General features: G+C 37.5%; 1 protein-coding gene across 1 annotated transcript; it reads left to right on the top strand.

Annotated features, from left to right (window-relative positions):
- The first annotated feature begins 579 nt into the window (after positions 1-579).
- MIX23 (mitochondrial matrix import factor 23) lies at positions 580-26736 on the top strand. Its single transcript, XM_049628281.1, has 5 exons — positions 580-650; positions 12130-12255; positions 17610-17756; positions 23413-23472; positions 26574-26736. Exons 1-5 carry the CDS (start codon positions 600-602, stop codon positions 26622-26624), a joined length of 435 nt encoding a protein of 144 aa, XP_049484238.1. The 5' UTR covers positions 580-599; the 3' UTR covers positions 26625-26736.
- The last annotated feature ends 202 nt before the right edge of the window (positions 26737-26938 follow it).

Raw genomic sequence — 26938 nt, 5'->3', positions numbered from 1 at the left:
ACACCTGAACGCTTTATACAGCCCTTACCCCCACACTACCAGTAATGTTCTTTGTTTGTTTTTTACCTTTATTTTTGAGAGAGAGTGCGGGAGGCTCTGATGCGGGGCCTGAGATGACCTGGGCCAAAATCGGATGCTTAACCCACTGAGCCGCCCAGGATCCCCCAGTAATGTCTTTTTAAGAAACATCTCTTAGCAGTCCCAAATTCTTAACGAACAAAGGCCTTTGTGCTGAAGGGACAAGAGGTAAATAATGGAGTGGGAGGGTTAAGAAAAGCCTCACTTCTACTCTAGATTTCCTCTTCAAATGATCAGGTTGGTGCCACCAAGGGGAAAAAAATGGGATTGGAGTAAAACTATCCCTACAAGTTCTGATACTCTCCGATACCTCTAGGCCAGTTCCAGAGGCCGTGTTAAAGGGGTGGGAACAAAAAGAAGGATACCACGGCTACAAGTTTCGGTGCAAACGAGCACCAGGGAAAAGACAAACCTTGCCTTGGGTTTCTCGCTTTCTTCGGAATAAATTTTGTTAGGCGGCGACGCGGACACCTTTGCTCCGTGGTGATTGGCTCCCGGCGGGGGCCTCGCGTTTGTCCAATATGGCGGCGCCCAGTGGCGGTGTGAACTGTGAGGAGTTCGCCGAGTTCCAGGTGATGGGGTTTTCCTCATGTGGCAGGTGTTACCCCCCAGTTGTCCCCGGATCCTGTTCCCTGCTGTGGCCTGGGAGGGCGTGTGGATCAGTTGTGGAAGAAGCGGGCAGTTCAAGGCTCCTTTTCCCAGCCATTGGAGGTCATGGGGGCGCGGGCTTGGCCATAGCGAGGGAGCTCCGTGGGGGTCATGGTTCTCCTTGCGACGCCCAGGCCTTGAGTAACCGTCCCAGGAAACTTCGAGTGGTTCCGAGGTGGTAAAACCAAGCTTGGGCCGGGTGGTAGAGATTGTAACAACCTTTGAAGCCATCCCCTGATCTCAGTTCCTAGCCTCTGCCATCCTCCTCCTGCTTTAAGTTGACCACTCGTAGGAGAGAAGAACGTGAAGGAGAACTTATTTACTTGATAAAACAAAATAAAAACTTGGTACAAGTCTTACTGTTTTGATAGGGCAGAACGTTTGGAGTTCTTGAAGGGGCGATTAATTTTAGTACCTGCTGTGGTGCTTCTGCCTTCCTATCCATTACAGGAAATGTAACACTTAAGGAAAATGTATTTTAGGACTAATACCGACCCATGAATTAAAGAAAGGGGTCCGGATTTTAACTAAGTTGCTATGAAAGTTATTTTAATGTAGGTATAAACGTGCTGATGTCTAGATAAAGAGTTGAACTTAAAAAATCACGACCTTACAAATGTATCTTTAAAGATAATGAAAAATAATTTCACGTATCACTGACCTATCTGTAGGAAGTTTTGTTCTATGAGCCATTTTGTAGGGAGTGGTATTCTTGAAGATAACCTCAACAGACTGAATTATTTGACAAACATTATTTGGCCAAAGAAGTTTATGTGGGGTCTTTCCACTTTTTTCGTGCCCTCTTCACCACTTCAGCTCCTCCTCACAACAGATGAGCACAACAGCAGCCAACTTCAAATGTGATCAAAGTGCTGGACAAATACTGATACTTGTAAAAATCTTAAATAAGATAGAAAAAGGTCGTTAGATTATGAAGTATATGGAATATTTAAGATTAACAGGCCTGTTTATGGCCTTGATCTTTCACATTAATTAGTACTATGAATTAATGAGCTCAGATAACTGAGCAATGATAGCCTTAGGTTTACTAGAATGAGCACTGGTTAGGGAGTTAGATGTTCTGGGTTCTAATACAGCTTCTGCCATTAACAGTTTTTGGACCTTGAGCTAATTGCTTAACCACTTAGGAATTAATTTTTGAATCTGCAAAATAAGATTTTGTTAAGTGACATTTAAAACTGCTTCCATCTTTATAATTATTTGAATCTCTAAAACTAAATTTCTTTTTTTAAAATATAATTTATTAAGTTAGCAAATATACAGTGTATACAGTGTGCTCTTGGCTTCGGGACTAGATTTCTATGATTCATCGCTTATATACAACACCCAGTGTTCATCCCAACAAGTGCCCTCCTCAGTGCCCATCACCCGTTTTCCCCTCTCCCTGCTTCCCCCACCCCCATCAGCCCTCCGTTTATTCTCTGTATTTAAGAGTCTCTTATGGTTTGCCTCCCTCTCTGTTTGAAACTATTTTTTTCCCTTCCCTTCCCTCATGGTCTTCTGTTAAGTTTCTCATATGAGTGAATTCTACATATGAGTGAAAACATATGATATCTTTCTCTGACTGACTTATTTCACTTAGCATAATACCCTCCCGTTCCATCCACATTGCTGTAAATGTCAGGATTCCATTCTTTCTCATTACCAAGTAGTATTCCATTGTATATATAAACCACATCTTCTTTATCCATTCATCAGTTGATGGACATTTGGGCTCTTTCCATAATTTGGCTATTGTTGATGCCATAAACATTGGGGTACATGTGCCCTATGAATCAGCACTGCTGTATCCTTTAGATAAATTCCTAATAGTGCTGTTGCTGGGTCATAGGATAATTCTAATTCTAATTCTAATTCTAATTCCACACTGTTTTCCAGAGTGGCTACAGTAGTTTGCGTTCCTACCAACAGTGCAAGAGGGTTCCCCATTTCTCCATATCCTCACCAACATCTGCTGTTTCCTGAGTTGTTAATTTTAATGTTTATTTATTTTTGAGAGAGAGACAAAGTGTGAGTGGGGGAGGGGCAGAGAGAGAGGGAGACACAAAATCAGAAGCAGGCTCCAGGCTCTGAACTGACGCGGGGCTCGAACTCATGAACCATGAGATCATGACCTGAGCTGAAGTTAGATGCTTTACTGACTGAGCCACCCAGGTGCTCCCTGAGTTGTTAATTTTAGCCACTCTGACTGGTGTGAAGTGGATCTCAATGTGGGTTTGATTTGCATTTGATTTGATTTGTGGTTTTGATGTGTGTGTTGGCCATCTGGATGTCTTTGGAAAAGTGTCTATTCATGTCTTCTGCACATTAAGAAATGTGCACTGGATTGTTTTTCAGGTGTTGAGTTAAGTTCTTTATAGATTTTGGATGCTAACTCTTTATCCGATATGTCATTTGCAAATAACTTCTCCCATTCTGTCTGTTTGCCTAGTTTTGTTGATTGTTTCCTTTGCAGTGCAGGAGCTTTTTATCTTGATGAGGTCCCAGTAGTTCATTTTTGCTTTTATTTCCCTTGCTTTTGGAGACGTGTCGAACAAGTTGCTGCAGCTGAGGTCAAAGAGGTTGTTGCCTGTTTTCTCCTTTAGGGTTTTTATGGTTTCCTGTCTCACATTTAGGTCTTTCATTATTTTTATGTATGGTGTAAGAAAGTGGTCCAGTTTCATTCTTCTGCATGTTACTGTCCAGTTCCTCCAGCACCATTTTCTAAAGAGACTGTCATTTTTTCCATTGGATACTCTTTCTTGTTTTGTCAAAGACTAGTTGGCCAGACGTTTGTGGGTCCAATTCTCTGTTCTATTCCATTGGTTTATGTGTCTGTCTAAAACTAAATTTCAAAGTTATCTGTTAAAAGACCCAATAGTGCTTAGAAAACACCTTTGTTTTTTTCTTTTGGAAGGGCAGATAAGATGTAAGGGGAACAAAAGCTAAATTCTCTTGTAGAACCATTCCATTCACAGAAATAATGTAAATAAAAAGATCATAAAATGAATGTCATTAGTGAAACCTGGGGTAACTTTTTAAATAGTCTTTCTAGGGCTTTTCCAAATGTGTGGTTTATAATGGGGAATACCCTGGGTTAAAAGTCAGAAGATCTGATTTTCCAGAGCTGGCCTTGGCATATCACTTAACTTCATTGTAAATAAATATAAGAACATTTGCCACAACTCTCATAGGCACACATGAACATAAGTGAAGGTAATGTAAAATGTAAAAATTTAGTATAACATTTAGGTTTAGATGAGTTAGGTAAAATTATAAGCTGTGGTTAGCTGGCACACTCACAAATTCTTAATCAAAGATAATATTTTTTAAAGCTGTGAAACCATTATATTTTGTATAGAAGTACCCTAAATGTGAAAAGCACTGCACTGAGTACTGTGGAAGAGAAACAGGAAATCATGTATTTTTATTATAAAGATTTAGGTACTTTTTCCTTAAAATTTTATTATGAAAATGTTCAAATGCTACAGAAAAGTTGAAAGAATTTTACAGTGAATACTTATGTACATCTAGATTCTATAATCAGTGATTTGCTGTATTTACTTTATCACATACTCATCTCAATATATCCATCAGTTCACCTCTTTATTTTTTTGATGCATGTCAGTGGCAGTTGCAAACATCCATATTCTTCACTCCTAAATGTGTCACTGTTCATATCATTAACTAGTATTCAATATTTGTTCACTTTCATTTTGTAAAATTTACATGCAGTGAAATGCACTGATGTTAAGCATACCAGTCTTTTGATATTTACATATACCTGTAGTACAAACTTCCATCAACATAGAGAATAATACCGTCACCTCCAAAAGTTTCTCATGCCCTTCCCAGTCAATCTCAGTCCATACATCCCTCCTCCTCCCCTCTTACAGTGTACTGCTACTATCCTGATTTTTTCCATGTAGGTGCATGTTTTAAAGTTTGAGTCTTTGAAGTATTTTTAGTTTTTGCAGTTCTTACTTTTCTATTATAAAAATTGGACTTAGCCCTCCTGAAAAATATACTGTTTCCAAAATGAAATAAAGTCCAGAAAAGAATGTTTAAAATTGAGTGTCTAGAACTCCATTTGAACACTCATTTAGCAAGAATTTATTGGATGTCATATTAGTCTGCTAGGGCTCCCGTAACAAATTCCACAGACGGGGTGGCTTAAACAACAGAAATTAATTTTTTCACAGTTCTGGAGACTCAGAGTCCAAGATCAAAGTCCTGTTAGGGTTGTTTTCTGATTCATCATCTCTTCCTGGCTTGCATGTTGCAGCCTCATTGCTGTGTTCTCACATGGCCTCTTTGTGCACAAAGAGAGAGATCTCTGGTGTCTCTTCCTTGTATAAGGATATAAGTTCTATAGGATTAGGGCCCCACGCTTATGACCTCATTTAACTTTACCTCCCTATAGACTCTGTCTCCAAATTCAGTGACACTGGGGATTAGGACTTCAACATATGAATTTGGTGTGGTGGAAGACACAATTCAGTGTCTAACAGATACCTGTTAGGTACCAGACACTTGGGGAGACTCAGTGGACAGAAATAAAACAAGGAACATAATGCAAGCAGGGATATAAAACATGTAGAAGATATTTAGAATATGAATAAAATGCTATAAAGGTCAGAGAGATCAAGAGATGGTAATTGAGTTGGGCCTTAGGCAGAACCAGGGGAATTCTAAGTAGAAGGAACAGTATATAGACAGAAAATTTTATGTATCTGGGGGAAATAGCCAATCATTATTGCTGGAATTCAGGATTTACACGGACACAGGAATTATGAAAAAGATAGGAACCAGATTATGGAAGGGCTTGAATGCCAAGTGTGAGATTTGGGAGTCATTTTTGAACAGGGGGCGAAATGGTCAAAGAGATGCTTTAGGAACACTCATCAGTACTGCCACAATCTTTGTTCACACCCTATCATGTCTGCAATTAGCTTTGCAGTCCATCCTTATCTTTAGTCATTTCTTTCTCCAGTATATCCCCCTTCAATCTAATCTCCATGACTTTATACTGTTGTCTTCTAAGTTTTAGAATCTGAACCATGCATCTAATTTCAGGCATCTGTGACCAGGTCTAAACTACTTAACATGACATACAAGACCTTTTAAAACCCAGTCCCAATGTCTTCTCCCTAGTTATATCTCTACCCTCTCTTATTCATGTTTCTCCCTCCCCAACCACTGCCACCTCCAGCATACATTTGAACTCTTCTGTCCAGCCACAGAGGCCTACTTTTCCCTGAATGCATCAAGCTCTTTATCATTTCTGATTTTTTTCCACTGGTTGCCACCCTGAAATCCCTTCTTCCTGACCCTATCTCTGACCCAGTTCATATATCAGCTGAACAAAATAAACTAAGTATTTTTCCCCAGAATGTTTAAGTTTTTGTATTTCTGTTGGGAATATTTATTCATTTATACAGCATTGATTTTGCTAATTAGGTTCGGACAAAGTAGACTGTTTTCTAGCATCCATGATGATTCCTTTTGTAACATGTCCAGCTGCTCTCTGGGCCTGGAGGTGCTGGGTGCCAAGAGGGCAAGTCTGTTTCTAGCGTGGTGGGGGGGGGGGCGGGGAGCATAGTGTGAGCATTGCTATAAAAATGTGGTTTGAGGAGCAGAATCTGAAAAGAGCAGCATGTGAATGGAATCTACTTCTTGGTACCTTCAGGCAGAGGGTGAGAAGGGGAAGGTTAATAAATTCCAGATCATTCTTTGGAGTATATTTTTATTTTACTGTCATGTAATCGACCTTTTACCACTCCCCATATACCCTGCCCAAAATAATTAAAGGAATTTACCTGAGGATCAACCTTAGGAATAGAGTGTAGTATAATTATAGGGGCAATAGAAAGTTTTCTCTACCCCTCCCTACTAAATCTGGGCACTCCTTAAATACCAAAATTGGCCTGTGAGAGGATGAGATTTTCACCACACAATTACAGATAAGACATAAAATGCAATTCTAAGATAAGTGAATAATTTTATTTTATTTTATTTTTTTTTTTCAACGTTTTTTTATTTATTTTTGGGACAGAGAGAGACAGAGCATGAACGGGGGAGGGGCAGAGAGAGAGGGAGACACAGAATCGGAAACAGGCTCCAGGCTCCGAGCCATCAGCCCAGAGCCTGACGCGGGGCTCGAACTCACGGAATGCGAGATCGTGACCTGGCTGAAGTCGGACGCTTAACCGACTGCGCCACCCAGGCGCCCCGATAAGTGAATAATTTTAAATGGCCAGCCTAAAATTAGAGATTCATGATATATCAGAATCTCTTCTTGTTTTGAGGAGGATTAAAGATTGGAGAAGCTGGAGACATTACAAAATTTGGAGAGTTACCTTTTCTAATGCTTTGACATTTAGAAGTTAATTAGGGTTCCAGGTCTTATACAAAGATATAGTCTTGAGAGAGCCACTGAACTGTGTGTATTTCTGTATTATCTCTGTGGACTTGTGTTTTATTGTGTATGATGTCTGCCCAGGGATGTCTTCTATATATTTTCTTAGTGAATTTGTGAGAGAGAAAGGGAGGGAATGAGGGTGGATGCCACTGGAGCCAGGCATCAGATATTAGTCTGTAATTCCTTATGAATAATACACATGATTTATTGGGAGCACTTGGGTGTCTGTGTTGACCTTCATTTGCTCTCAGTCTATGAGGGCCAACCAAGCTTTTCTCCAGACCCTTTTGGAGTTGCCTTAAGAACTCTGGCCTTTTTTTGCACTGTAAAGAAATGTGTGCCTAGTGAGGTGTTTTATATTTCTTTTCCTTCTCCCTTTGCAAGTTTGGAAGAAATTCCTTTCTGAATCTTACCCCCCTTGCCCTTTTAGTTTTTTCAGTATCTTTTTTGTGATATTTAAGAATAGCTTATAGTTCTTTTTATCAGTTTAGAAATTGTCATTATATTTTCTCGAATTCAGTACTATCCAGTAGAACTCTTTGTAATGGTGGAAATTTGCACCATCCACTAGCAACATGTGGCTCTTGAGCACTTGAAATGTGGCTAGTGCAACTGAGGTACTAAATTTTAAATTATTTAATTTTAATTAAAATAACCTCATATAACTAGTGTCTACCCTATTAAAACTCAAGTTTTAGATCATATGTTGATGATTCTCTAGCACACAGAAGATTGATGTATTTGAAAATCCACAGTTGTAGGTTCCATTGGTAAGACTGTGAAATTGACTGATTCATTACCTAGTTAATGCAGATAAATTCCCATTGCTTTATAAAACTTAACTGTTTTAATGGAGAGGAATTTGGCTATATAGCTAGTGATAAAACTCAAAACTGGTTAAAGTTCACAGTAAATAAAAATTCCAGGGAATGTCAAGCTATGTAATCTTTTACCTGGATTGCTGTGTCAATCTCCTAACTGATCCTTTTGCATCTACTCCTGTTCCTATCTAATTCGTTTTCCACATTTTAATACTTTAACCTAAGCAGTCATTTCAGAATACAGATTTGATCACGTAACCCCACCATACCTAAACACTTCATTGGTTTTCCATTCTCAGGAAAAAGACTAAAATCCTACAATCTGACCTATAGTGGTGGGCCTCAGTTTACACTATGTTTTCTCTTACTGTGTACCGAAGCCACATTAACTTTTTAGTCCATTAAACATTCTATTCAGATGACTTGTTAAGATCACCCAGGATTTCCATCTTGCTAAATCTGAAAGTTAATTTCTGTTCACATTTTTCTTGACTTCTAGGAACATTTAACACAGGTGACCATTCCCCCCCTGAAACCTTTCTTCTGACTTCTGTGATACTAGTTTTTCTCCTGTACTTTATATGCGAGAGTTCTTTCTTGACCCCCTTCATTCCCAACAGTCTCCTTCAGTGATCTCTTCTCGTCTCATGACTTTTAATAACATCAACTTGTTAATATAACTCTAGCCTTGTTCAGTGTCAGACTGGTATTTTCAACTTTCTATCCAACTTGTCTATGCAGATATTTAAGAAGCATCTGAAACTTAACATGTCCAGAGCAGAACCTTAAAAAAAAAGAATCAAACATTTTTTTGTGTGCAAAAATGCAGTCCTATTCAAAAGGAGAGTTAGTACCATGGATCCCTATATACCCAGCCCTTAACTTCAACAATCAATTCATGGCCACTCTTTTATTTATATTCTGCCACTCACCCCATCCTAATCAGATTATTTTGCAGCACATCCCAGAAACCATATCTTTTTTTGTAAGTATTTCAGTCTCTATTTCTAATAGATGATAATTTAAACACACTACCAATATCACATACAATTAACAATAACCCTAAGTATTATCAAATGTCCTTTGAGTTGTAATAGAACTTTGATCTCATTCCTTCCAAATCTTTTCTTCCCTCAGTCTCTCCCCAACATCAGTTAACGGCACTACCATGGATTTAGTTTGTTCAGGCCTCAAACCTTGTTTTCTCATTCCTCACCACCAATTCATCAGTTTAGCCTATCTGCTCTATTTTCAAAATATATCCTGAATCCAGCTTCTTCCTAATTCTATTGCTACCTCTCAATCAAACTATCTATCTCTTGCCTAGACTACCATAGTAGTCTGCTAAAGAGTCACCCTGTTTCCATTCTCTTCTCTATAATCCATTCTTCATCTACAGGCGAAGTTATCTTTTAAAAAAATTAATCATGTTATACCATTCCCTTGCCTTAAATCCTGTTGCCTTTAGAACAGAGTCCTTAATTGTTTCCATGGTCTCTGTTGTCCTTCATTTTCTGGTCTCCTCTGACCTCACTTAATACCACTTTTCCCCTTATTCACTTCATATACCCCAAAGTTTGTTCTTGCCTCATCATTTTTGACTTATTCCCCCACATGTTCGTTTAGTTGGCTTATTCATGTCATTCAGTTCTCAGTTCAAATGCTGTATCCTCAGAGAGGCCTTTCTGGATCTCCTTATCCAAAGTGTTAGCCCCTCAGCCCCACTGTCATTCTTCATCCCATTACCTCAGTTTGTTTTCTTTTTCACAGTATTGTTCGATACTGAAATTATCTTGTTTGTTGAGGCACTTGCTTATTACCTGTCTCTCCCTATGAGAATTTTGCTCTTTGAGGGTCAGAACCTTTAGAATGTTAGAATAGTGTTTAGAATGGTGCCTGACACACACTAGACATTACTAAATATTTTTTGAATGAAGAGTGAGTTAATAAATGAACTGTGCTGGGTTCTGAATGCTTCATATGTTTAAAGAAGAAAGATTGCTGAGGACTCTCAGACAAGGAAAGAGTTTTATCTAAAAGGTATAACTTAAATCTTGGCCTCAGAAGATCATTTTGATATAGATAGGAGAAAAGAGAGATTTTTAAAAGAGGTTTCTTTCTTTCTTTCTTTCTTTCTTTCTTTCTTTCTTTTTTTTGAATAGTCAAGTTCTAGGTGTGCTGAAGTTGGAAAGGAAGGTTCCTGTCTACTGCTTCTGCTAATTATGTACTTTTTGACACTAAATGGTGCTTCTGCCTTTTGTTTGGAATTTGCCATTCACACATATATCCTCCATTGTACACAAAACACTCAAAGTGGTGGTTGCTTCGTGAATATGTTGATATTATCCCTTAAGAATTCCAACTTATAGAGAATAATAGTACTATTTACAAAAATAGAAAGATACTGGAAGAGGGGATAAGATAATGAAGCTGGTTTTAAACCTGACATTTGCCTGTGTTTTACTAGTCCAAATTATGAGCCTTCTACAAGCTATTTAACTTCTAGATTGAGATCTAGAAAAGGCTATTAAAATACTGATTGAAGATTAATAGACTGATAGGAACAGAATCTAAACTGCAGACTTAGACTGAATGGCTTAAATGGTTATTATAATTGGAAACACCTAAATGTTCATTATTGGGGAAGTAGTCTTACAGACTGTGACACTTCCACAGGATATTTATGCCACGATTAAAAATATCTTCAAGGCACTTTGAGTAACAAGGGCAAAATGCTCATGGTATAATGTCATAAAAGCAGGACTTTAAAGTGTTACAGAGGACCTCCAGTTGATAAAAATATTCATAGATGTGTACGGAAAAAACTAAAAACATCTTATAACATTAATAATAATTAACTGTGGATGACTTTTATTTTTTTAAACTTTTTTGCTAGTTTTTCTAAAATGACTTGTAATACTTTAATCATAATAGAAGTTTTTATTTTAACAAATGGATGAAGAAAGAAATGAAGTTGGTTTCAGTCATGGATTTCAGTTTGGCATAGGAAAGATAGGCTGGTATGTTGAAGGAGGCAGAGAATCAAACAAAGTTGCTTTTAATACACTTTAATATTGAATGTTAACTTGTTGGGTGTTTTTAATATATATATTTCTAGCATTATATACTTCTATTTCCCTGATGATTTTTCAGCCATCATGTTTTGCTGGGCTGGGGGGCGGGGAAGAGAATTTAAGAAACAATTAAAAAAGAAAGAGAAGAGTATAGTGCTGGAAACAGTTTGTGTTTTCTGGAGACAGAGCATACCTGATGTCCAGCCTTTCTCTAGTGACAAGTGAAAAGAAGTACCCTAATCAAAATGTAGAGAGAAGGGACTGTCCTATGTAGGTATTCTCACCAGAGTCTTTTTAAGTCCCCTGCCCTTTTAGTATTATTTTTCTTTTGGTTGGTTTTTTGAGAGTTGGAGCCTTTTCAGGAGGAAGAGATCCGTGGGAAATGTGAGTAGGGTCACTAAGAAAAGGTAAAACTAATTTCTGTTTTGTTCTATGAATAAGAAAGCCATGAAGAGACTTGATTCCTTCTATAGAAGCATGCTTTCTCCTGTACTTCTCCTGTATTTTTGTTACAAAAATAATAAAACAATCATAGTAAAAAGCTAAAAAAAGCAAAAAGCCTAAAAGGTCATAGGTTAATTTCTAAGTGAACCACTACTGAGTATTTCTTATATAGCTTTACAGAATTTTTCCATCTAGTACCACATTTTAGAATGATAGACATAGAGGCAATAGAGCAAGCAATTATGCTGGATTGTTTGGGACAATTTGAGGTAATTGCGTTTAGTAGAAACTTTTGTTGGCTGTATGCTTGGATGGAAAGAGCATACACTGTTTGCTAAGCATGTGCCACCAGGTGGGGTTTAAAAATGAATTAAAGCAGTCATGACCCTTGAGATGGTCACATTTGAGCCAAGAAAACAGGGTTGGTGCCCATTCTTAGAATTACGATTACATAACCTATTATTCTCATAATAAAGATTTTCCTGTGGTTGCACTAAATTTAGCATGGTTTCTCTACTCCTAACTTACAGGATTGTAAAATATCCAAGAGCTTTATGGATTTTTTTTTGTTTGTTTAAATGTTTCTTTTTTAACACTTAACTTTCAATTCAGGTTATTATTCTTTTATTTTAAATATATATAGGAATTACTCAAGGTGATGAGGACGATTGATGACAGAATAGTACATGAATTAAACACTACGGTTCCAACAGCTTCCTTTGCAGGGAAAATTGATGCAAGCCAAACCTGTAAACAACTTTATGAGTCTGTAAGTGTATCTTTTGAGTCTTTTGTGCTTCCTTTATGCCTTTCTTTGCAGGCAAAATAAGAAACCAATTGACATATAATTAAACTGGATGAAAGTATGACATCTTCATGTTTTCTTGCCTACGTCTGAGGGTGTGTATAAGTTTTGATCTGGTTGCTACAAACTAAGGAAAACGTGTGATCTTATGCACAAGTCTGTGGAAAGATGGTTCTAAGGAATGAGAGCATTTTTTGGCCCCTTCATGGGCAGCCTTTAACTTTAGAAACTTTATGCACCAGGGAACGAAGGAGGAAGTGAAACAGTCAAGTAAAACAGGGAAACAAGAGCAAGGGTTTTGAATGAGTCAGTCCTAAGAAGCCAGACACCTGATACAATGAATTAAAACCTTTTATACTTTCTGTATCTTTTTTCTTCCCTCAATCATCAGGGAGGGGAATAGAAGCATTTGGTAGTTGGGAGAGAAGCCACAGATCTTGTCCTCGTATGAGGCTTTGGGTTCTCAAATATATATTTTTTCATAGACTCTTAAAGAGTTCTTTTGTGTCGCTTTATAATTTCTAAAAACAAAAGGAAATAGTAATGTGGCCAAGTATTTTTTTATAATTTACTTACATCTTTTCATTAACTTGGAAGGCTAATGTTCAAATGGCATTTGCTTTTCTATGATCTCCCACAAGATTACTATTTGGATTCTTATAAAGAAGATATTACTTAAAACCTAAAATTCTATTTCTCAGTTATGAAAAAAAAGTCAGTTTTATTCATATCAATTAAATTCAAAGCATTAATAATTGCTGATGTTTTTGTCCTGCTTTTATATGAAAGTGTGTTGTTTTATTGAGTGGTTAGGTGATTCTTGTGGCTTGAGAAATAGCAAATCTGTGAACTTTAATGAGTAGAATCCAGTATTGGAAGTAGGGAGCATGAGTCCAAGCCCTATTTTATTTTGAGGTTGTTCACTTAGTTTCTTTGGGTAGCTCTGTCTGAAGAACTAGAAATTTATGATCACTTTAGTGATGCCCCCCTCACTACCCATATAATCTCTAGAAAAGAATCTCACTTGTTTTCATTTATAATCTTTTTTTAACCTAAAGATTTATAGTGTAGGGATTAGCAACATAGATTCCAGATGTAGATTAAGTCCTACCTCTGCTTCTTCCTAGCTGGTAGCCTTGAACATGTCACATAACTTTTTGCCTCAGCTTCCGTATTTGTAAAATAATAACATAATAGTACCTAGTTCATGGGGTTGTTAGAGGATTAACTGAGGTAATATAAAGTGCTAACTGTACTAAATGTTTTATATATAAATGCTTGCTGCTTCTATTATTATTGTTGTTATTATTATCCCTTTGTTGCACTAAGATAATCTTGCATATTGGAACCTTTTGTTTTGGATATTTGAGACCTTTCTGTTTTGGATATTCTCGTGTTTGTGTTTGGGTTTTTCTCTGTCTGTATCCTAAAGGGATCCAACAACATGAACATTAGAGGAAGGATTGTTTATCTAGTAATTTTGTGCCAGGGATCAGGCCTGCGGCAGAGTGCCTATGCTAATAAGTACCACTGAGTTCCCTTAGATATTATCTCAGTTAAGAGTGGAGCTCTGTGAAACATCCAAATTGCTTAAGGTTACTTTGACTTCTTTTAGCCCCTGATGGTTCCCTTCTATAGCTGATGAAGAAATGTTTGCACTCTCTAATAATAATCCTTCTTCATAGCAGATGATCAACAAAGTTATTATGAAGTACTAATTGTAGAAATTCCAAATCTTAGAAGAATACTCTTAATGAAAATAATTTCAGTGAGATCCCCTTATTAAAGGGTATCCCTTGAATCTATGATTTTTTTCTAGCTGTACATTATTTATTGTTTATTCTCAAGATAAATGTGAAAATCAATGCTGAACATTAAAAAGTCTGAATTTGGAACAGTGTTTTACAAATGCAAAACAATTACTAGTGTTACAGTGATTGATTTAGGGTAATTTTTAAGGATGTCTCTTTAATATAATGAATCTTTGGAATATATGTTTAAATGATATGCTTCCCCTTGCATCTTTTTGTCAGAAATTCTGGAGAAAGATTTGAAAAACACAAAGGGCCAAGACAAAAACTTACTAACTTTTGTTTTATTTTATTTTTTTATTATTTTTGTAAATTTTTAATAGTTTATTTATTTTTGAGAGAGAGAGAACACACATAAGCAAGGGAGGGGCAGAGAAAGAGGGAGACACAGAACACAAAACAGGCTCCAGGCTCTGAGCTATTAGCACAGAGCGCTACGCAGGGCTCAAACCCACGAACTGTGAGATCATGACCTGAGCCGAAGTCGGCCACTTAACCGTACTGAGTCACCCAGGCATCCCATGTTGTGTTTAAAAAAAAATTTTTTTTTAACATTTATTTGTTTTGAGAGACAGAGGGACAGAGCATGAGTGGGGAAGGGGCAGAGAGAGAGAGGGAAACAGAATCCAAAGCAGACTCCAGGCTCTGAGCTGTCAGCACAGAGCCCGATGTGGGGCTTGAACGCAGGAACTGTCAGATGATGACCTGAGCCAAAGTTGGCCGCTTAACCAACTGAGCTACCCAGGAGCCCCCTGTGTTTTGTTTTTAAATGATGGTTAAACCAAGGGTCAGTGTCAGGGTTCTGACAAATGATGTTTCGGAAATTAGAATTTAGCGTAGAGTTAATTTAGAATCAACCTTTGTTCAGGAAAGAAAACACCCAAAAACTATGATCACGAAAAGTGTTAGCATTGTTTCCCTTAAAGGCAAAAAGGATTGTTTTTAAATAATGGTTAAAAGATAGTAGGTGAGGGGCGCCTGAGTGGCTCAGTGGGTTAAGCGGCTGACTTCGGCTCAGGTCAGGATCTCACAGCTCGTGGGTTCCTCGAGTCTGCTTTGGATTCTGTGTCTCCCTCTTTCTCTGCCCCTCACCTGCTTGTGCTCTATCTCTCTCTCTCTCTCTCAAAAAAATAAATAAACGTTGAAAAAGAAAAAGATAGTAGGTGAAAATTTGACTAAATAAGTTCTTAGAGTTTTGGTAAAGTATAATAAAACTGGGAAGTCCTAGATAGACCCCTGTTAGACTAGCTTTGAATCACTCTCTTGCCCCATGCTAAATGCCTTCATTCTGAAATTGCATACCCCAAATCAAAGGAAGTATGGTTATGATATGGTTATTACTCAGGGATTTTCTCCTCTAACCAAAGGAGCTGCTAGTTATCAAGCGTCCTCATTTCTTTGACATGTGTACAGAAAGAAGTCTATGCATATTCCTCTTGCATATGGCTCTTAATTCTGAATTTTCTTGAAGGTTGATCATGAAAGCTAGACTAAAATAATTGATAGTACAGAATAAAAGATGATTTGCTCAGTACTTTCTGTCCATAGGGGAGTGAGTTCACAGTGGGGCTAATCTGAAGGAAAAGTATGCAGGTGAAGGTAGGAGGGTGGTCTTCAGTGAGAAGTGTATCTGCAGGAAAGGGGCCAAGTTAATGAGGGGAACAGTGGAAGAGAGCCTAACCAAGGAAGGAACCTGTGTGGTGGGAGAGGCTGAAAGGAAAATATTGAACATTTTAATAAAATGTACACAATTGGAATTTGATTTTAAAATTCAGATAGAAAAAGTGAAAATACTGTGACAGACTCCTTCTTGGTGCTAATGCTATTCCACCAATTATTGGAGCTTTAGACAAAATATTAAAGTGATTAAATAGCATCTGACATCTGAGCAGTGTATTGAGTTATGTTATCCTTAGATTTTAGAGGTAGAAAGGATATTAGCGATTATTTACTCATAATCCATAATTTTGCAAAAGAGGAAACTGAAGCCTGGAAATGTTAATTATTTAGCCAGTCTCATACAGGGAGAGCTTCTTAACTCTAAGTTAGGATGGTTCATTTCTTCTGTTTTGGGAATTTCCCTACCCTCAATGGCTCCTTTCATTTTCTGGAATTATATCTGAAGGAGGAAACAAGTAACAGAAGCAGCGTATTAGCCAATGAAATATAGGCCTTGGACTGTCCTTGTGAATCCTAAACCTTACAATGAAAAAAATTAGCATATTAGAGTAATTTAGTATAGGTGGGGTTAATGCCTCTTAGTTTGATTTTCTTCTCTTCACATAGGTATGATTTATAATCAATGCACTTTTAGTATTGTCGCACTCTAGAAATGCAAAGGTTTTTTTCCTGGTGCATATTAGATCAGTAGTTCTTAACTGCAGCGTCCTGAGATGATCATTTAAGAGATATATTTCAAATAACTTAGGAAGAATGCTTATAGGATGGTTTAGTCCTGTGTTTTATATACAAATATGTATAATAGTTAGGTTATTCCTAGTATAACTCATTAGCATAACATTAGCATATTCTCTTCAGAGGGAAGAAGGAATGATATAACATGATTAATTAGATGGAGGAAGTTAACACCTAAATTTTAGTTGGAAGTGAACCACCTTTGTTTGTGTTCCACTAATTATAATGGCAATTGCATAGTGCTTGCTTCAGCAGCACATATACTATAATGGCGATTACATATTATTTTAGTACTTTGCTTTTACTCTCCCCCAGGTTTATGGGGCGTCATCAGAATTTGGCTATGATCATGGGAGTGTGTTCAAATAATGATCATCAAACTTCGTAAATGAAGGAAGAAAATAAATGCAAATTGTTGTATTGGATTTGTTATATAAAGATGAAACTTAGTAAAGAATTGCCCTGCCAGATGTCCTTTCAGTTGGCACACACAGTTGATGGAGCCAATAATCTGTACTTCATATACAATTTTCCCATATTAATACTTTAAAGTCTTGAAAAGGGCTCTGTCTTGCATAGGTAAACATTCTTTGTTTTTCTTTAGTGTAACGTATTCCTTCTCTACATCACTTACTTCACAATTTCTTGCACTTAGTGACAACACAAGGCTGAAAAAACCAATGAAAGGACAAAAAAAAAGAGGAAGAATAGCAGCAGTGGCCCCGAAGGTGTGTGAGGGTGGGTAGAGGGTAGAACACAAGGGATGGAATACTGGGGACAGTAATGTAGGGAGAAGGGACTGAAATGAAAAGTCCTGTGTGGGGAATGCAGGAAGAGGAGTGGGAAATCCCAGAAGTATATGGAAGGAGGAAGACAACCGACCTCATACTTTACACCATGAGAGGTGTTTCCTTTGATCTGTTTTTTGGTGATTTAACTGGTTCAGCACAATTTTCTCTTCCATAGATTCAGTTTTTAAAAATTGTTTTAGAACTATTATATTTCTGTAGCCTAAAAATAAGGATTTTTTAAAAACCACTACAATGTAAAAAATTGGTATGATTTTTCTCTATTGTTCCTTTGTTCCTTTAGTTGATGGAAGCTCATGCCAGCAGGGACAGAGTCATAAAAAATTGTATAGCTCAGACCTCAGCAGTAGTAAAACACCTCCGAGAAGAGAGAGAAAAGAATTTGGATGATTTAACGTTATTAAAGCAACTTAGGAAAGAACAGACAAAGGTAAGTTGAATAAGCTTTAAATTTCTGAGCAAAAGGTTTTCAAAATAGCTGTCAAAATAAATTTAGCTATCAAAATAAAGACAATTTTTTAACACCTTATTTATTTATTGAGAGAGAGAAAGCATAAGCAGGGGAGGGGCAGAGAGAGAGAGAGTGACAGGATCTGAAGCAGACTCTGTACTGACAGCTCAGAACCTGGAGCCTACATCATACTCTGTGTGTCCCTCTCTCTGCCCCTCCCCTACTCACGCTCTGTCTCGCTCTCTCTCTCAAAAACAAATAAATGTTATAAAAAAAAAAGAAAAAAGAAAAAGAAATGGTCATTACTTTAAAAAAAAAAGGACCAGGGACGCCTGGGTGGCTCAGTCTGTTGAGTGTCCAACTTCAGCTCAGGGCATGATCTCACAGCTCATGAGTTCGAGCCCCGCGTCAGGCTCTGTGCTGACAGCTTGGAGCCTGGAGCTTGCTTTGGATTCTGTGTCTCCCTCTCTCTCTGCCCCTAACCCACTCACATCCTGTCTCTGTCTCTCAAAAATAAATAAACATTTAAAAAAAAAAAAAAAAAAGGGACCAGATTAATACTTCATTTTTAATGGGCTTAATTTTATTACATTTAGAAATTAGTTGGTATGTTAATTTGTATTTCATGAATATATGCAGTGTAGTAGCTTTAGCTTAAAGAAACATGTAATCATATTTTCTTTCCATTTTTTTATATAGTATACTGTTAAATATAACAAAGGATATCCTTATATATAAAAGGATTAACACAGACCAACACCACATCAGAAAATCTAGGGAAATCATATCTGTATCTATGTTTAAAGGCTTGACTTAAGAATAAACTTTTTTAGGGGCACCTGGGTGGCTCAGTCGGTTGGGCGTCCAACTTTGGCTCAGGTCATGATCTTGTGGTTAGTGGGTTCGGGCCCCATGTTGGGCTCTGTGCTGACGGCTCAGAGCCTGAAGCCTGCTTCAAATTCTGTGTCTCCTCCTCTCTCTGCCCCCCCCCCATGTTCATGCTCTGTCTCGCTCTGTCTCTCAATAATAAATACACATAAAAAAAAAAAAAAAGAATGAACTTTTTTAACGTATTTACATTTTGAGAATATTTACTTCTGGTTTCGTCTGTAGAAATTTGCTGAAATGCAATACAAATATTTTCAGAATATTACTCTCTTTAGCTATAAAAGTATAGTATTATTTGAATATAACCAGGTACACTAGAACCACATTATAATTTATTTCCCTACACAAAGAAGTTACTATGGATCTTTGGTTCTTTTTGGACACTTTTTTGTTTCCACTTCATTTCCCAGCCTTGCAGTTTTCACTTTTTTTTTTTTTTTAAATTTTTTTTTTAACGTTTATTTATTTTTGAGACAGAGAGAGACAGAGCATGAACGGGGGAGGGGCAGAGAGAGAGGGAGACACAGAATCGGAAGCAGGCTCCAGGCTCCGAGCCATCAGCCCAGAGCCCGACGCGGGGCTCGAACTCACGGACCGCGAGATCGTGACCTGAGCTGAAGTCGGAGGCTCAACCAACTGAGCCACCCAGGCGCCCCTGCAGTTTTCACTTTTAAGAAAACAGCAAGTGTCCACTGAGTGATATGTCAGAGGAAGCCTTTTTTCCTCAAAGTCAGCTGTAATGTAGATAGGGTGTGCACCTCAGAGTATAAGAAATGGAACAGGACTGTTCCTTTATAGCCCTTAATGGTGACATGTCAAGAAAACATTTGAAATGTGTGCCATATTTTATTAAGTGGAACTCATTGCTGTCTTCTTTTGTGGGGAGCTGCTTAAAGAGTGACTTTTTATTTTGATATAATTTCAAACTTATGGTAAAGTTGCAATAGTACGGGGAACTCACTTATACCCTTTACCTATATTCACCTATTGTTTGCATTTTGCCCCACCTGCTTTGCGATACATTCTCTCCACCCTCCCCTCCTTCTGCCTCCTCCTTCCCTCCTTTCCTGTTTCCTCCCCTTTCTACCTCACATAGGCATTTTTATTTACTGAATCATTTGGCGAGAATGTTGGGTACAATGTTCCTTTGCTCCTTACATACGTTGGTGATTTCCTAAGAAGAAGGGCTTTTTCCTATATGACCACTGAGCAATGATCAAAATCATGTCTGTATTTCAAGGTGGCACAGTAGGTGACTTGCTGACTGGGTGACTGAAAATCCAGTATGGGACAAAATTGTGTTTTTCATTACTGAACAGTCATGAGGTCTGCCCTTTGTTTAGTAGATGTAGCCAAGCTTTGAAAAGGGGACTTACCATCACTCTCAAGCCTATATTCTTGTAGCTGCCCGCAGGTGAGTGTGTGCACTTGCTCAGTCATCCCAGGGCTGCACCATGTCTTACTGGATTCAACCACCGTCTTCATGGCTCTCTTTGTTCATGACGACTGCTTCAGTCCTGTATTCCACATCTGCTCATTCATCTGGCAGTGGTGGGGTCCTCAGACAGTGAACTTAATGCTGTAATGGTCATCTTAGTCATGGTTTATGAAGGCTTGTAGATAATTTCTATAAAGCTGGTTAAAATCTAGTTATTTTGGATTTTGTATTTCAACAGACTCTTGAAGGTTTTGACAAAGAAAACTACAGGGCAGGGCTATGATATCAGAAACTGAAAACTCACTATTTGCAGATTACATCAGACAAACACTACAATTACTCCTGTTAGTGGAGAACAAAGTTCAGAACCATTGAGTCCTTGGGAGTGATTTGTTACATAATTGATCCACCCTCATCTCTGCCCTTCAGCCTCTAGGGCCCAGAGAAAATCACCAGGGTGACCATTGCAAGGAGTAGTTTTAGAAACCAGTCAGCAAGTTACAAAAGGTAGCTTTCTAGTCAGATACTGTGTAGGACTAGAGGGTGACTGTGAATAGTACTTAACCAAATAAGAAAGCTTGAATTTTTTTTAATTTTCAAGCTTTCTTCATTTTCATGAAGATTATGGAATCAGAAAGAGAACTCTTAGAGATGTTCCAGGTCTACGTCTTCATTTTTTTGAATGAGAGAACTACAACTCAGGTACTAACTGATATCCCCAGCTAGTAAGTGGTAGAGCTGGGACTTTAACCCATGTTTTCTGACTCTGGATTCAGTGCTTTTACATTAAACTGTGACTGATAGTCAAATTCTGACTACTGTAGAGAACATACTTTATTCATATGCAGAGATGCCAGTCTAAAAGTCCCCAGTTCTTTCCCTGAGTCCTTAACTCAGAAAAAGCACATTCCTTGCTGGAACTGTGTAACTGCTGTCACCTATTGTCACCTATTCAAACTTCCTTTGAAAGGAAGTTTACCTGTTTAAGACCTAGAGCCTCAAAACAACCATCTCTCAGGGAGCATTTTGTTGGTGGCACTGAAATTGTATTAGAAGTTGGTTGTAATATCTGAAGCATTCAAGAATAGAGAAAACATGGGTTATAAAGGCAGGTGGCCCTAATGAAATGAATCTCTTCTACCACTTGGTGGCTTTGTAAACTTGTAAATTAATTGCTCTGAAATAATCTGATTTTTGGTTTGTAAAATGTAGTTGAGATTTCTTTATTTTTAGAGATGAGGATTAAATGATATCATGTGTGTAAGAGCCAGCATATTACCTAATGTACTTAGTAGTTGTTTTCCTTTCCTTTTTGAGACTCTGGGACCCCATATTTTTTTACATTAATCCTCCTTACAATATCTTGGAACCATTGGTTTCTACTTTTTGTTTAATCACTACTTACGGGGGTAGGGGAGGAGGAGTATGCAAATCCTCTGTAGCAGTGGCATTCTCTTTTTGGAAGTTGTAATTATTCAGAGATTTTCTTATATATTGTGAAAATCTGCCTCCCTGTAGCATGTGATTATTGTTCCTTAATCTTCACTCTGCAAGTATGTAGGAGAAGTCTAAACCCATTTCTCCGTGACCTGCCCGTAAATATTTGTGAGCAGTTATGAAGACTGTCCTAGTGGCATGTCGTGACCCTGTTTTTTGATTGAGTTTACTTCTTTGGCACTCAGTCCAGGCTTTGACAGAGCAGTGAACCCTCAATAATTTCTGGTCCATGTAGCTGATTAAAATCTGAGGTTGCTTTGATGTCAGCAGATGGGCTTCTTCAGGCTCGTTACTACTTTACAGAACAAGACTGGTTGTCAGAAATGCAGTCCTTCCTCTCATTCTAGTTTGAGTCCTATGTACCTGACTATACTCTGACACCAGTTCTGAGTCTAGCAGAGGACTTTACAAGGAGCCATTGGATCAGTACTAAGTTCCTATCTTACTAGTGTTACATGCACATTGCTTAAACATCCTGCCTGAACTCTGCTCCTAACTGGTCAGATTCATTGGCTTGGGTCCCTGACTCATGGTTGCCTAGATCTTGTCTGGCTCTCTGGTATTTTGTTCCCAAATCTCCTGGCTTGAGTCTTAACTTTGGCCTGAGGAAATCATCCTGGTTTTAACCTCTTGGCTGCTTCAATCTGTAGTTCATGCTTTTTGTCCTACTTTTCCTGAATAGTTTCAAGCCTTCTTCCTGGAACTAGCAAGCTTCTTTCAAGTTTCTCCCACTAGAAGTGACTAGGAGTATGATGCCCCCGCCACCCCCCCCCCTCCTCCATCTGGGCCTGGCAATGGAATTGGCTACTTTTCTGATAGAGTAATTAGGTTGGCAGTTATCAGGGAAGTTAGAAAGACTGTAGCATTAGTATCAGACCTCTGGCTGCATGCTCAAGGTGTGGAAAACTCAGGCCTTTCTAGATCATTTGGGCCTTAGATATTCCCCTTCTTTCTCTGTTTTTCTTCTTGATTCTTTTTTCTTTATCCAAATCAGGTTGCCACCTCCTCCTTTTTATTCCTCTGTGCTGTCTTTATAAATCTGTATTATAGGATCAATAACTAGAACTAGAATTATTGAGTTCAAGGACATGTGAATTTATGTTTTTATAAATCTTACCAAATTGCCCTCCATAGAGGTTGCAACAATATATACTCCTACTAAAAATGTGTATGAGTGTATCTTTTCCCATACTCTCACTAGTAGTAGGTTTTATCAGAGGTACTCATTTTTAAAAATTTTTGTCATATTATGGCTTGATTTGCATTTTTCATACATTACTAACATTCTATATTTAAAAAATGTTTATTGGCCATTTGTGTTCCTGTTGTGAACTACCTGGACATTTGATTTTTTTCTTTTTGGAGCTCTCAAGGTGAGGGGCACCTGGGTGGCTCAGTCTGTTAAGCACCCAACTCTTGATTTCCACTCAGGTCATGATCTCACGATTTGTGAGTTTGAGCTCCACATTCAGCTCTGTGCTGACAGCATGGAGTCTGCTTGGGATTCTCTCTCTGCCCCTTCCCTGCTCGAACTTTCTCTCTCTCTCCCTCTCTCTCTCAAAATAAATAAATAAACGTAAAAATAAAGCTCTCAAGGTGATTATAATATGCTTGAGAACCACGACTTAACAAGATTTAATAGCAGATTAGATACCAGAAGAATGGGCTGTGTCCAAGATCTAGCCCAGGTGATACCACTAATGAAGAATGGAGGAGCAGTAGCTGCTTTTATTAGGAAACTATAAATAGAATTTGGTTTTAGTTCTTCAATTTGAATTTTCATAACTCCAACTTTTTTTTTCTTTTTAACAGTTGAAATGGATGCAGTCAGAATTGAATGTTGAAGAAGTTGTAAATGACAGGAGCTGGAAGGTATTAAATAATGCTGTCTTGGAGCGAACTATGAGGGAAACTGAACTAACAAAGGGAAACCAAGGGAGGGGGGTAAGGAGTCCCTCAGGGCTCTCAAGAAGAATAGACATCCTTCATTTATAAGCAGCTGAAAGTTTTAACCTTGAGAAGGGTGCAGTTGGCATCCAAATAAAGCCACCGTATAAAAATCAACTTTATAGTCGTATGTTAGTTTTTATGACATGTCATGGTAACAGAATTGGAGACATTTTGTATGTTTCCTAATACTAATAATGGGCATATTTGTTATTTAGGGTTATTACTAGTTAACTCAGAACCTTCAATGGCCTTATTTGTTAAAACCAGCCTTTTTGAGGCCCATTGGTTTGCATAAATTTTTATATCATTAGCTACCCTTCACAGTGACTTGCTTTCTGACATACCTGATCGTGAAACTTATTTGTACATAACTTTACTGATACCTGATAATAGAGCTTTTTATGGCTGCTAGGTTCACATGTTCCTTATTGCTGCCTGCACAGTTCTGAATAGGAATTAGATTGGAGAACCAGGATTCGAGGATCAAAAAATCACAAAATGCTGACTTTAGTTGTATGAAATGGTATATCTATATACCCTTCTCTAAAATTTCAAAGATTTCCAAAGGGAAAAATCTATGAAATCTGAAAGAATGAGCTGAAAATTCTGTTTTATCCTTTGAAATTAAGCAATGGAATGAGATTAAACACAGAGAGACGTTAACTGAACCCAAACTAGAATGTACCAACTTATAGAGCTGTGAATAAATTGCAAAATACAAATTGATTTTCTTTGCTATATCACTTTTCTTTATTTTGTCCTCTTTGACAAGATTTCCTATTCCTGCTCTTTCTACTAACATGAGAAGGTGTTTGCTACTTGAAAGATTTTGGCGATATTTGTCCATTTATGTTCTACAGAGAGATAATATTTATTCTTGGGATGGGATAGGGGAGGGGTACAATGAATATCTGATTTGAAAAACCCAGTGGAGAGGTTGGTATATGTCAAATGTAGTGGGAAGAGTGAAGCATTTTTAGATTTGATACTAGTTTTAAAGAAAATATACTCCATCCAGTCTACAAAAACCCAAGTTGTCTACTAGATTTTAAAAAAAGAAAATGTAAGCTGTGGTGCAGTAAGCCAGCAAAAGTTATGAAGGCATTTAGGAAAAAGATTTGGAGAAGCTTGGCCAAGTCATACATGTCCCAAACATTGTGCCAAGGCCACCAATCTAAAGCCTCGCCTGGTTTGAGCATTGAGAACTTGAGGGAAATGTCAGGACTGGTAACTGACAAGAGATGAACTGTAAGACTAAAGGGCCAGAGAGAGTATATTTAATTTCTGCATTTTTTTTCTTTTATTTGTGAGTTAACACATATCAAAGAGGATATAACATGTAGAATGTAAGGAATATTAATAAAATGAACACTCTTGTATCTTCCACCCAGCTTAAGAGATTGAATAATACCAGTACCATGAAATCTCCCTATGTAGACTTTTCTTTTATCTTTTATTTTTATGGTAGTCCACAGTGGCCAATATAGGTTGGTGTGTGTGTGTGTGTGTGTGTGTGTGTGTGTGTTTTAACCTTAAAAATGATTTGTTCCTTGGAGCGCCTGGGTGGCTCAGTCGGTTAAGAGGCCGACTTCGGCTCAGGTCATGATCTTGGCGGTCCGTGAGTTCGAGCCCCGCGTCGGGCTCTGTGCTTACAGCTCAGAGCCTGGAGCCTGTTTCAGATTCTGTGTCTCCCTCTCTCTGACCCTCCCCCGTTCATGCTCTGTCTCTCTCTGTCTCAAAAATAAATAAATGTTAAAAAATTAAAAAAAAATGATTTGTTCCTTATGTCATTGAAGTATGAAGGTAAATTCTAAGAAGAAATGCTTTTAGATTTTTATAATTTTTTATTTGGGCACTTAAAATTTTTAGACATGATTAAATGTTTTTAAATATTAAAGGATATATGGTAAAAATTCTACCTCTCATTTCTCCCTTTCAGCCACCTCCTTTCCTTTCCTTCTAAAAGGATGATATTTACTTTTAGATATTTGCACAATTCTAAATTTATGTATGTATATACACACACACACATTTTCCTGTTTGTTATATAGAGGTGTTACTGTCCATACTTTTTTTTTTCCTTAATATATCTTGGAGATCTTTTCAAATCAGAACATACAGAGCTTCCTTATTCTTTTTTATATTTGCATTATATTCCATTGAATGGCTGTACTAAAATTTTTATTTAACACAGCCCCATATTGACAGGCACTGAGTATAGAATGTTCTCTTAACATTTATGATACATAATTTGTTTAGGTTTTTAGAAAGAAAGTTAAATAGGGGCGCCTGGGTGGCTCAGTCGGTTAAGCGGCCGACTTCAGCCTAGGTCATGATCTCGCGATTCGTGAGTTTGAGCCTCACATCGAGCTCTGTGCTGACAGCTCAGAGCCTGGAGCCTGCTTCAAATTCTGTGTCTCCCTCTCTCTCTGCCCCTCCCCTGCTCATGCTCTGTCTCTCTCTGTCATTCAAAAGTAAATAAATGTTAAAAAAAGTTTTTAAAAAAGCGAGTTAAATAGATCAAACATTTTATAAATTTACATAGTTTAGCAAAAGATTGATTTCCCTTTAAGTATACCTACTTGTGAGAAGGATCTGGTACTCTTTTAGAAAATCACAGCAGATATCTAAATAAAATCTACATTATAAAAAGGAAAAAAGCTTTATCATAAACTTATTTTTAGATATTTTTGTTTAACTGCACAAAATATGTCCAGAATATGGAATGAAAATGTTTGCTAGTTACTATTACTCAATAAGCTAGCTTGTGATGATTTTTTCCTTGAATAATAGGAATTTTATTTAAAAGTTAAAATTGTCTTATAAATGGACTTCAAAACCTTCTGTATTTTTAGCACCTATAAGTTAGTTTGAACTGCTGAGGAAACTTCTCTGTTCCCTAAATCTGTTGACCTGGGATAAAAATGGTTTTGTCCTCCTGAACCATGCTAAATTTAATTTAGTTCCAGGCTTGATTTATACAAGATGGCTCAATGACCTTTGTTTCTGTTTAAATATTTTAGGTGTTTAATGAACGCTGCCGAATTCACTTCAAGCCTCCAAAGAATGAATAAAAAGATACTTTTTTATAAAAGGACCGGGACATCTCATAAGAGCTAAGCATGACAGATATCAACAAGGTGGGCTTCCTAGGATGATTTCTGAGCCAACAGTCCAAGACCTTTTGTTGATTTCAGCCCCACTTAGCCAAGACCTTAAGTACAAATAATTCTGATAATTATGGAAAAATCAACTGCTATTTTATACTGATTCTGTAAAAAAAAAAAAAAAATGTTTTGTAACTATTAAAATAATTTTCTGACTCAGTGTACATATTTATTTGATTGTTTTCCAAGTTGAGATCATAAGTTCTTAGAATTTAAATATG

Source organism: Panthera uncia, chromosome C2, assembly GCF_023721935.1.
Source record: "Panthera uncia isolate 11264 chromosome C2, Puncia_PCG_1.0, whole genome shotgun sequence".
NCBI classification, from domain to species: domain Eukaryota; kingdom Metazoa; phylum Chordata; class Mammalia; order Carnivora; family Felidae; genus Panthera; species Panthera uncia.
This window is presented reverse-complemented; position numbering and strand designations above follow the sequence as displayed.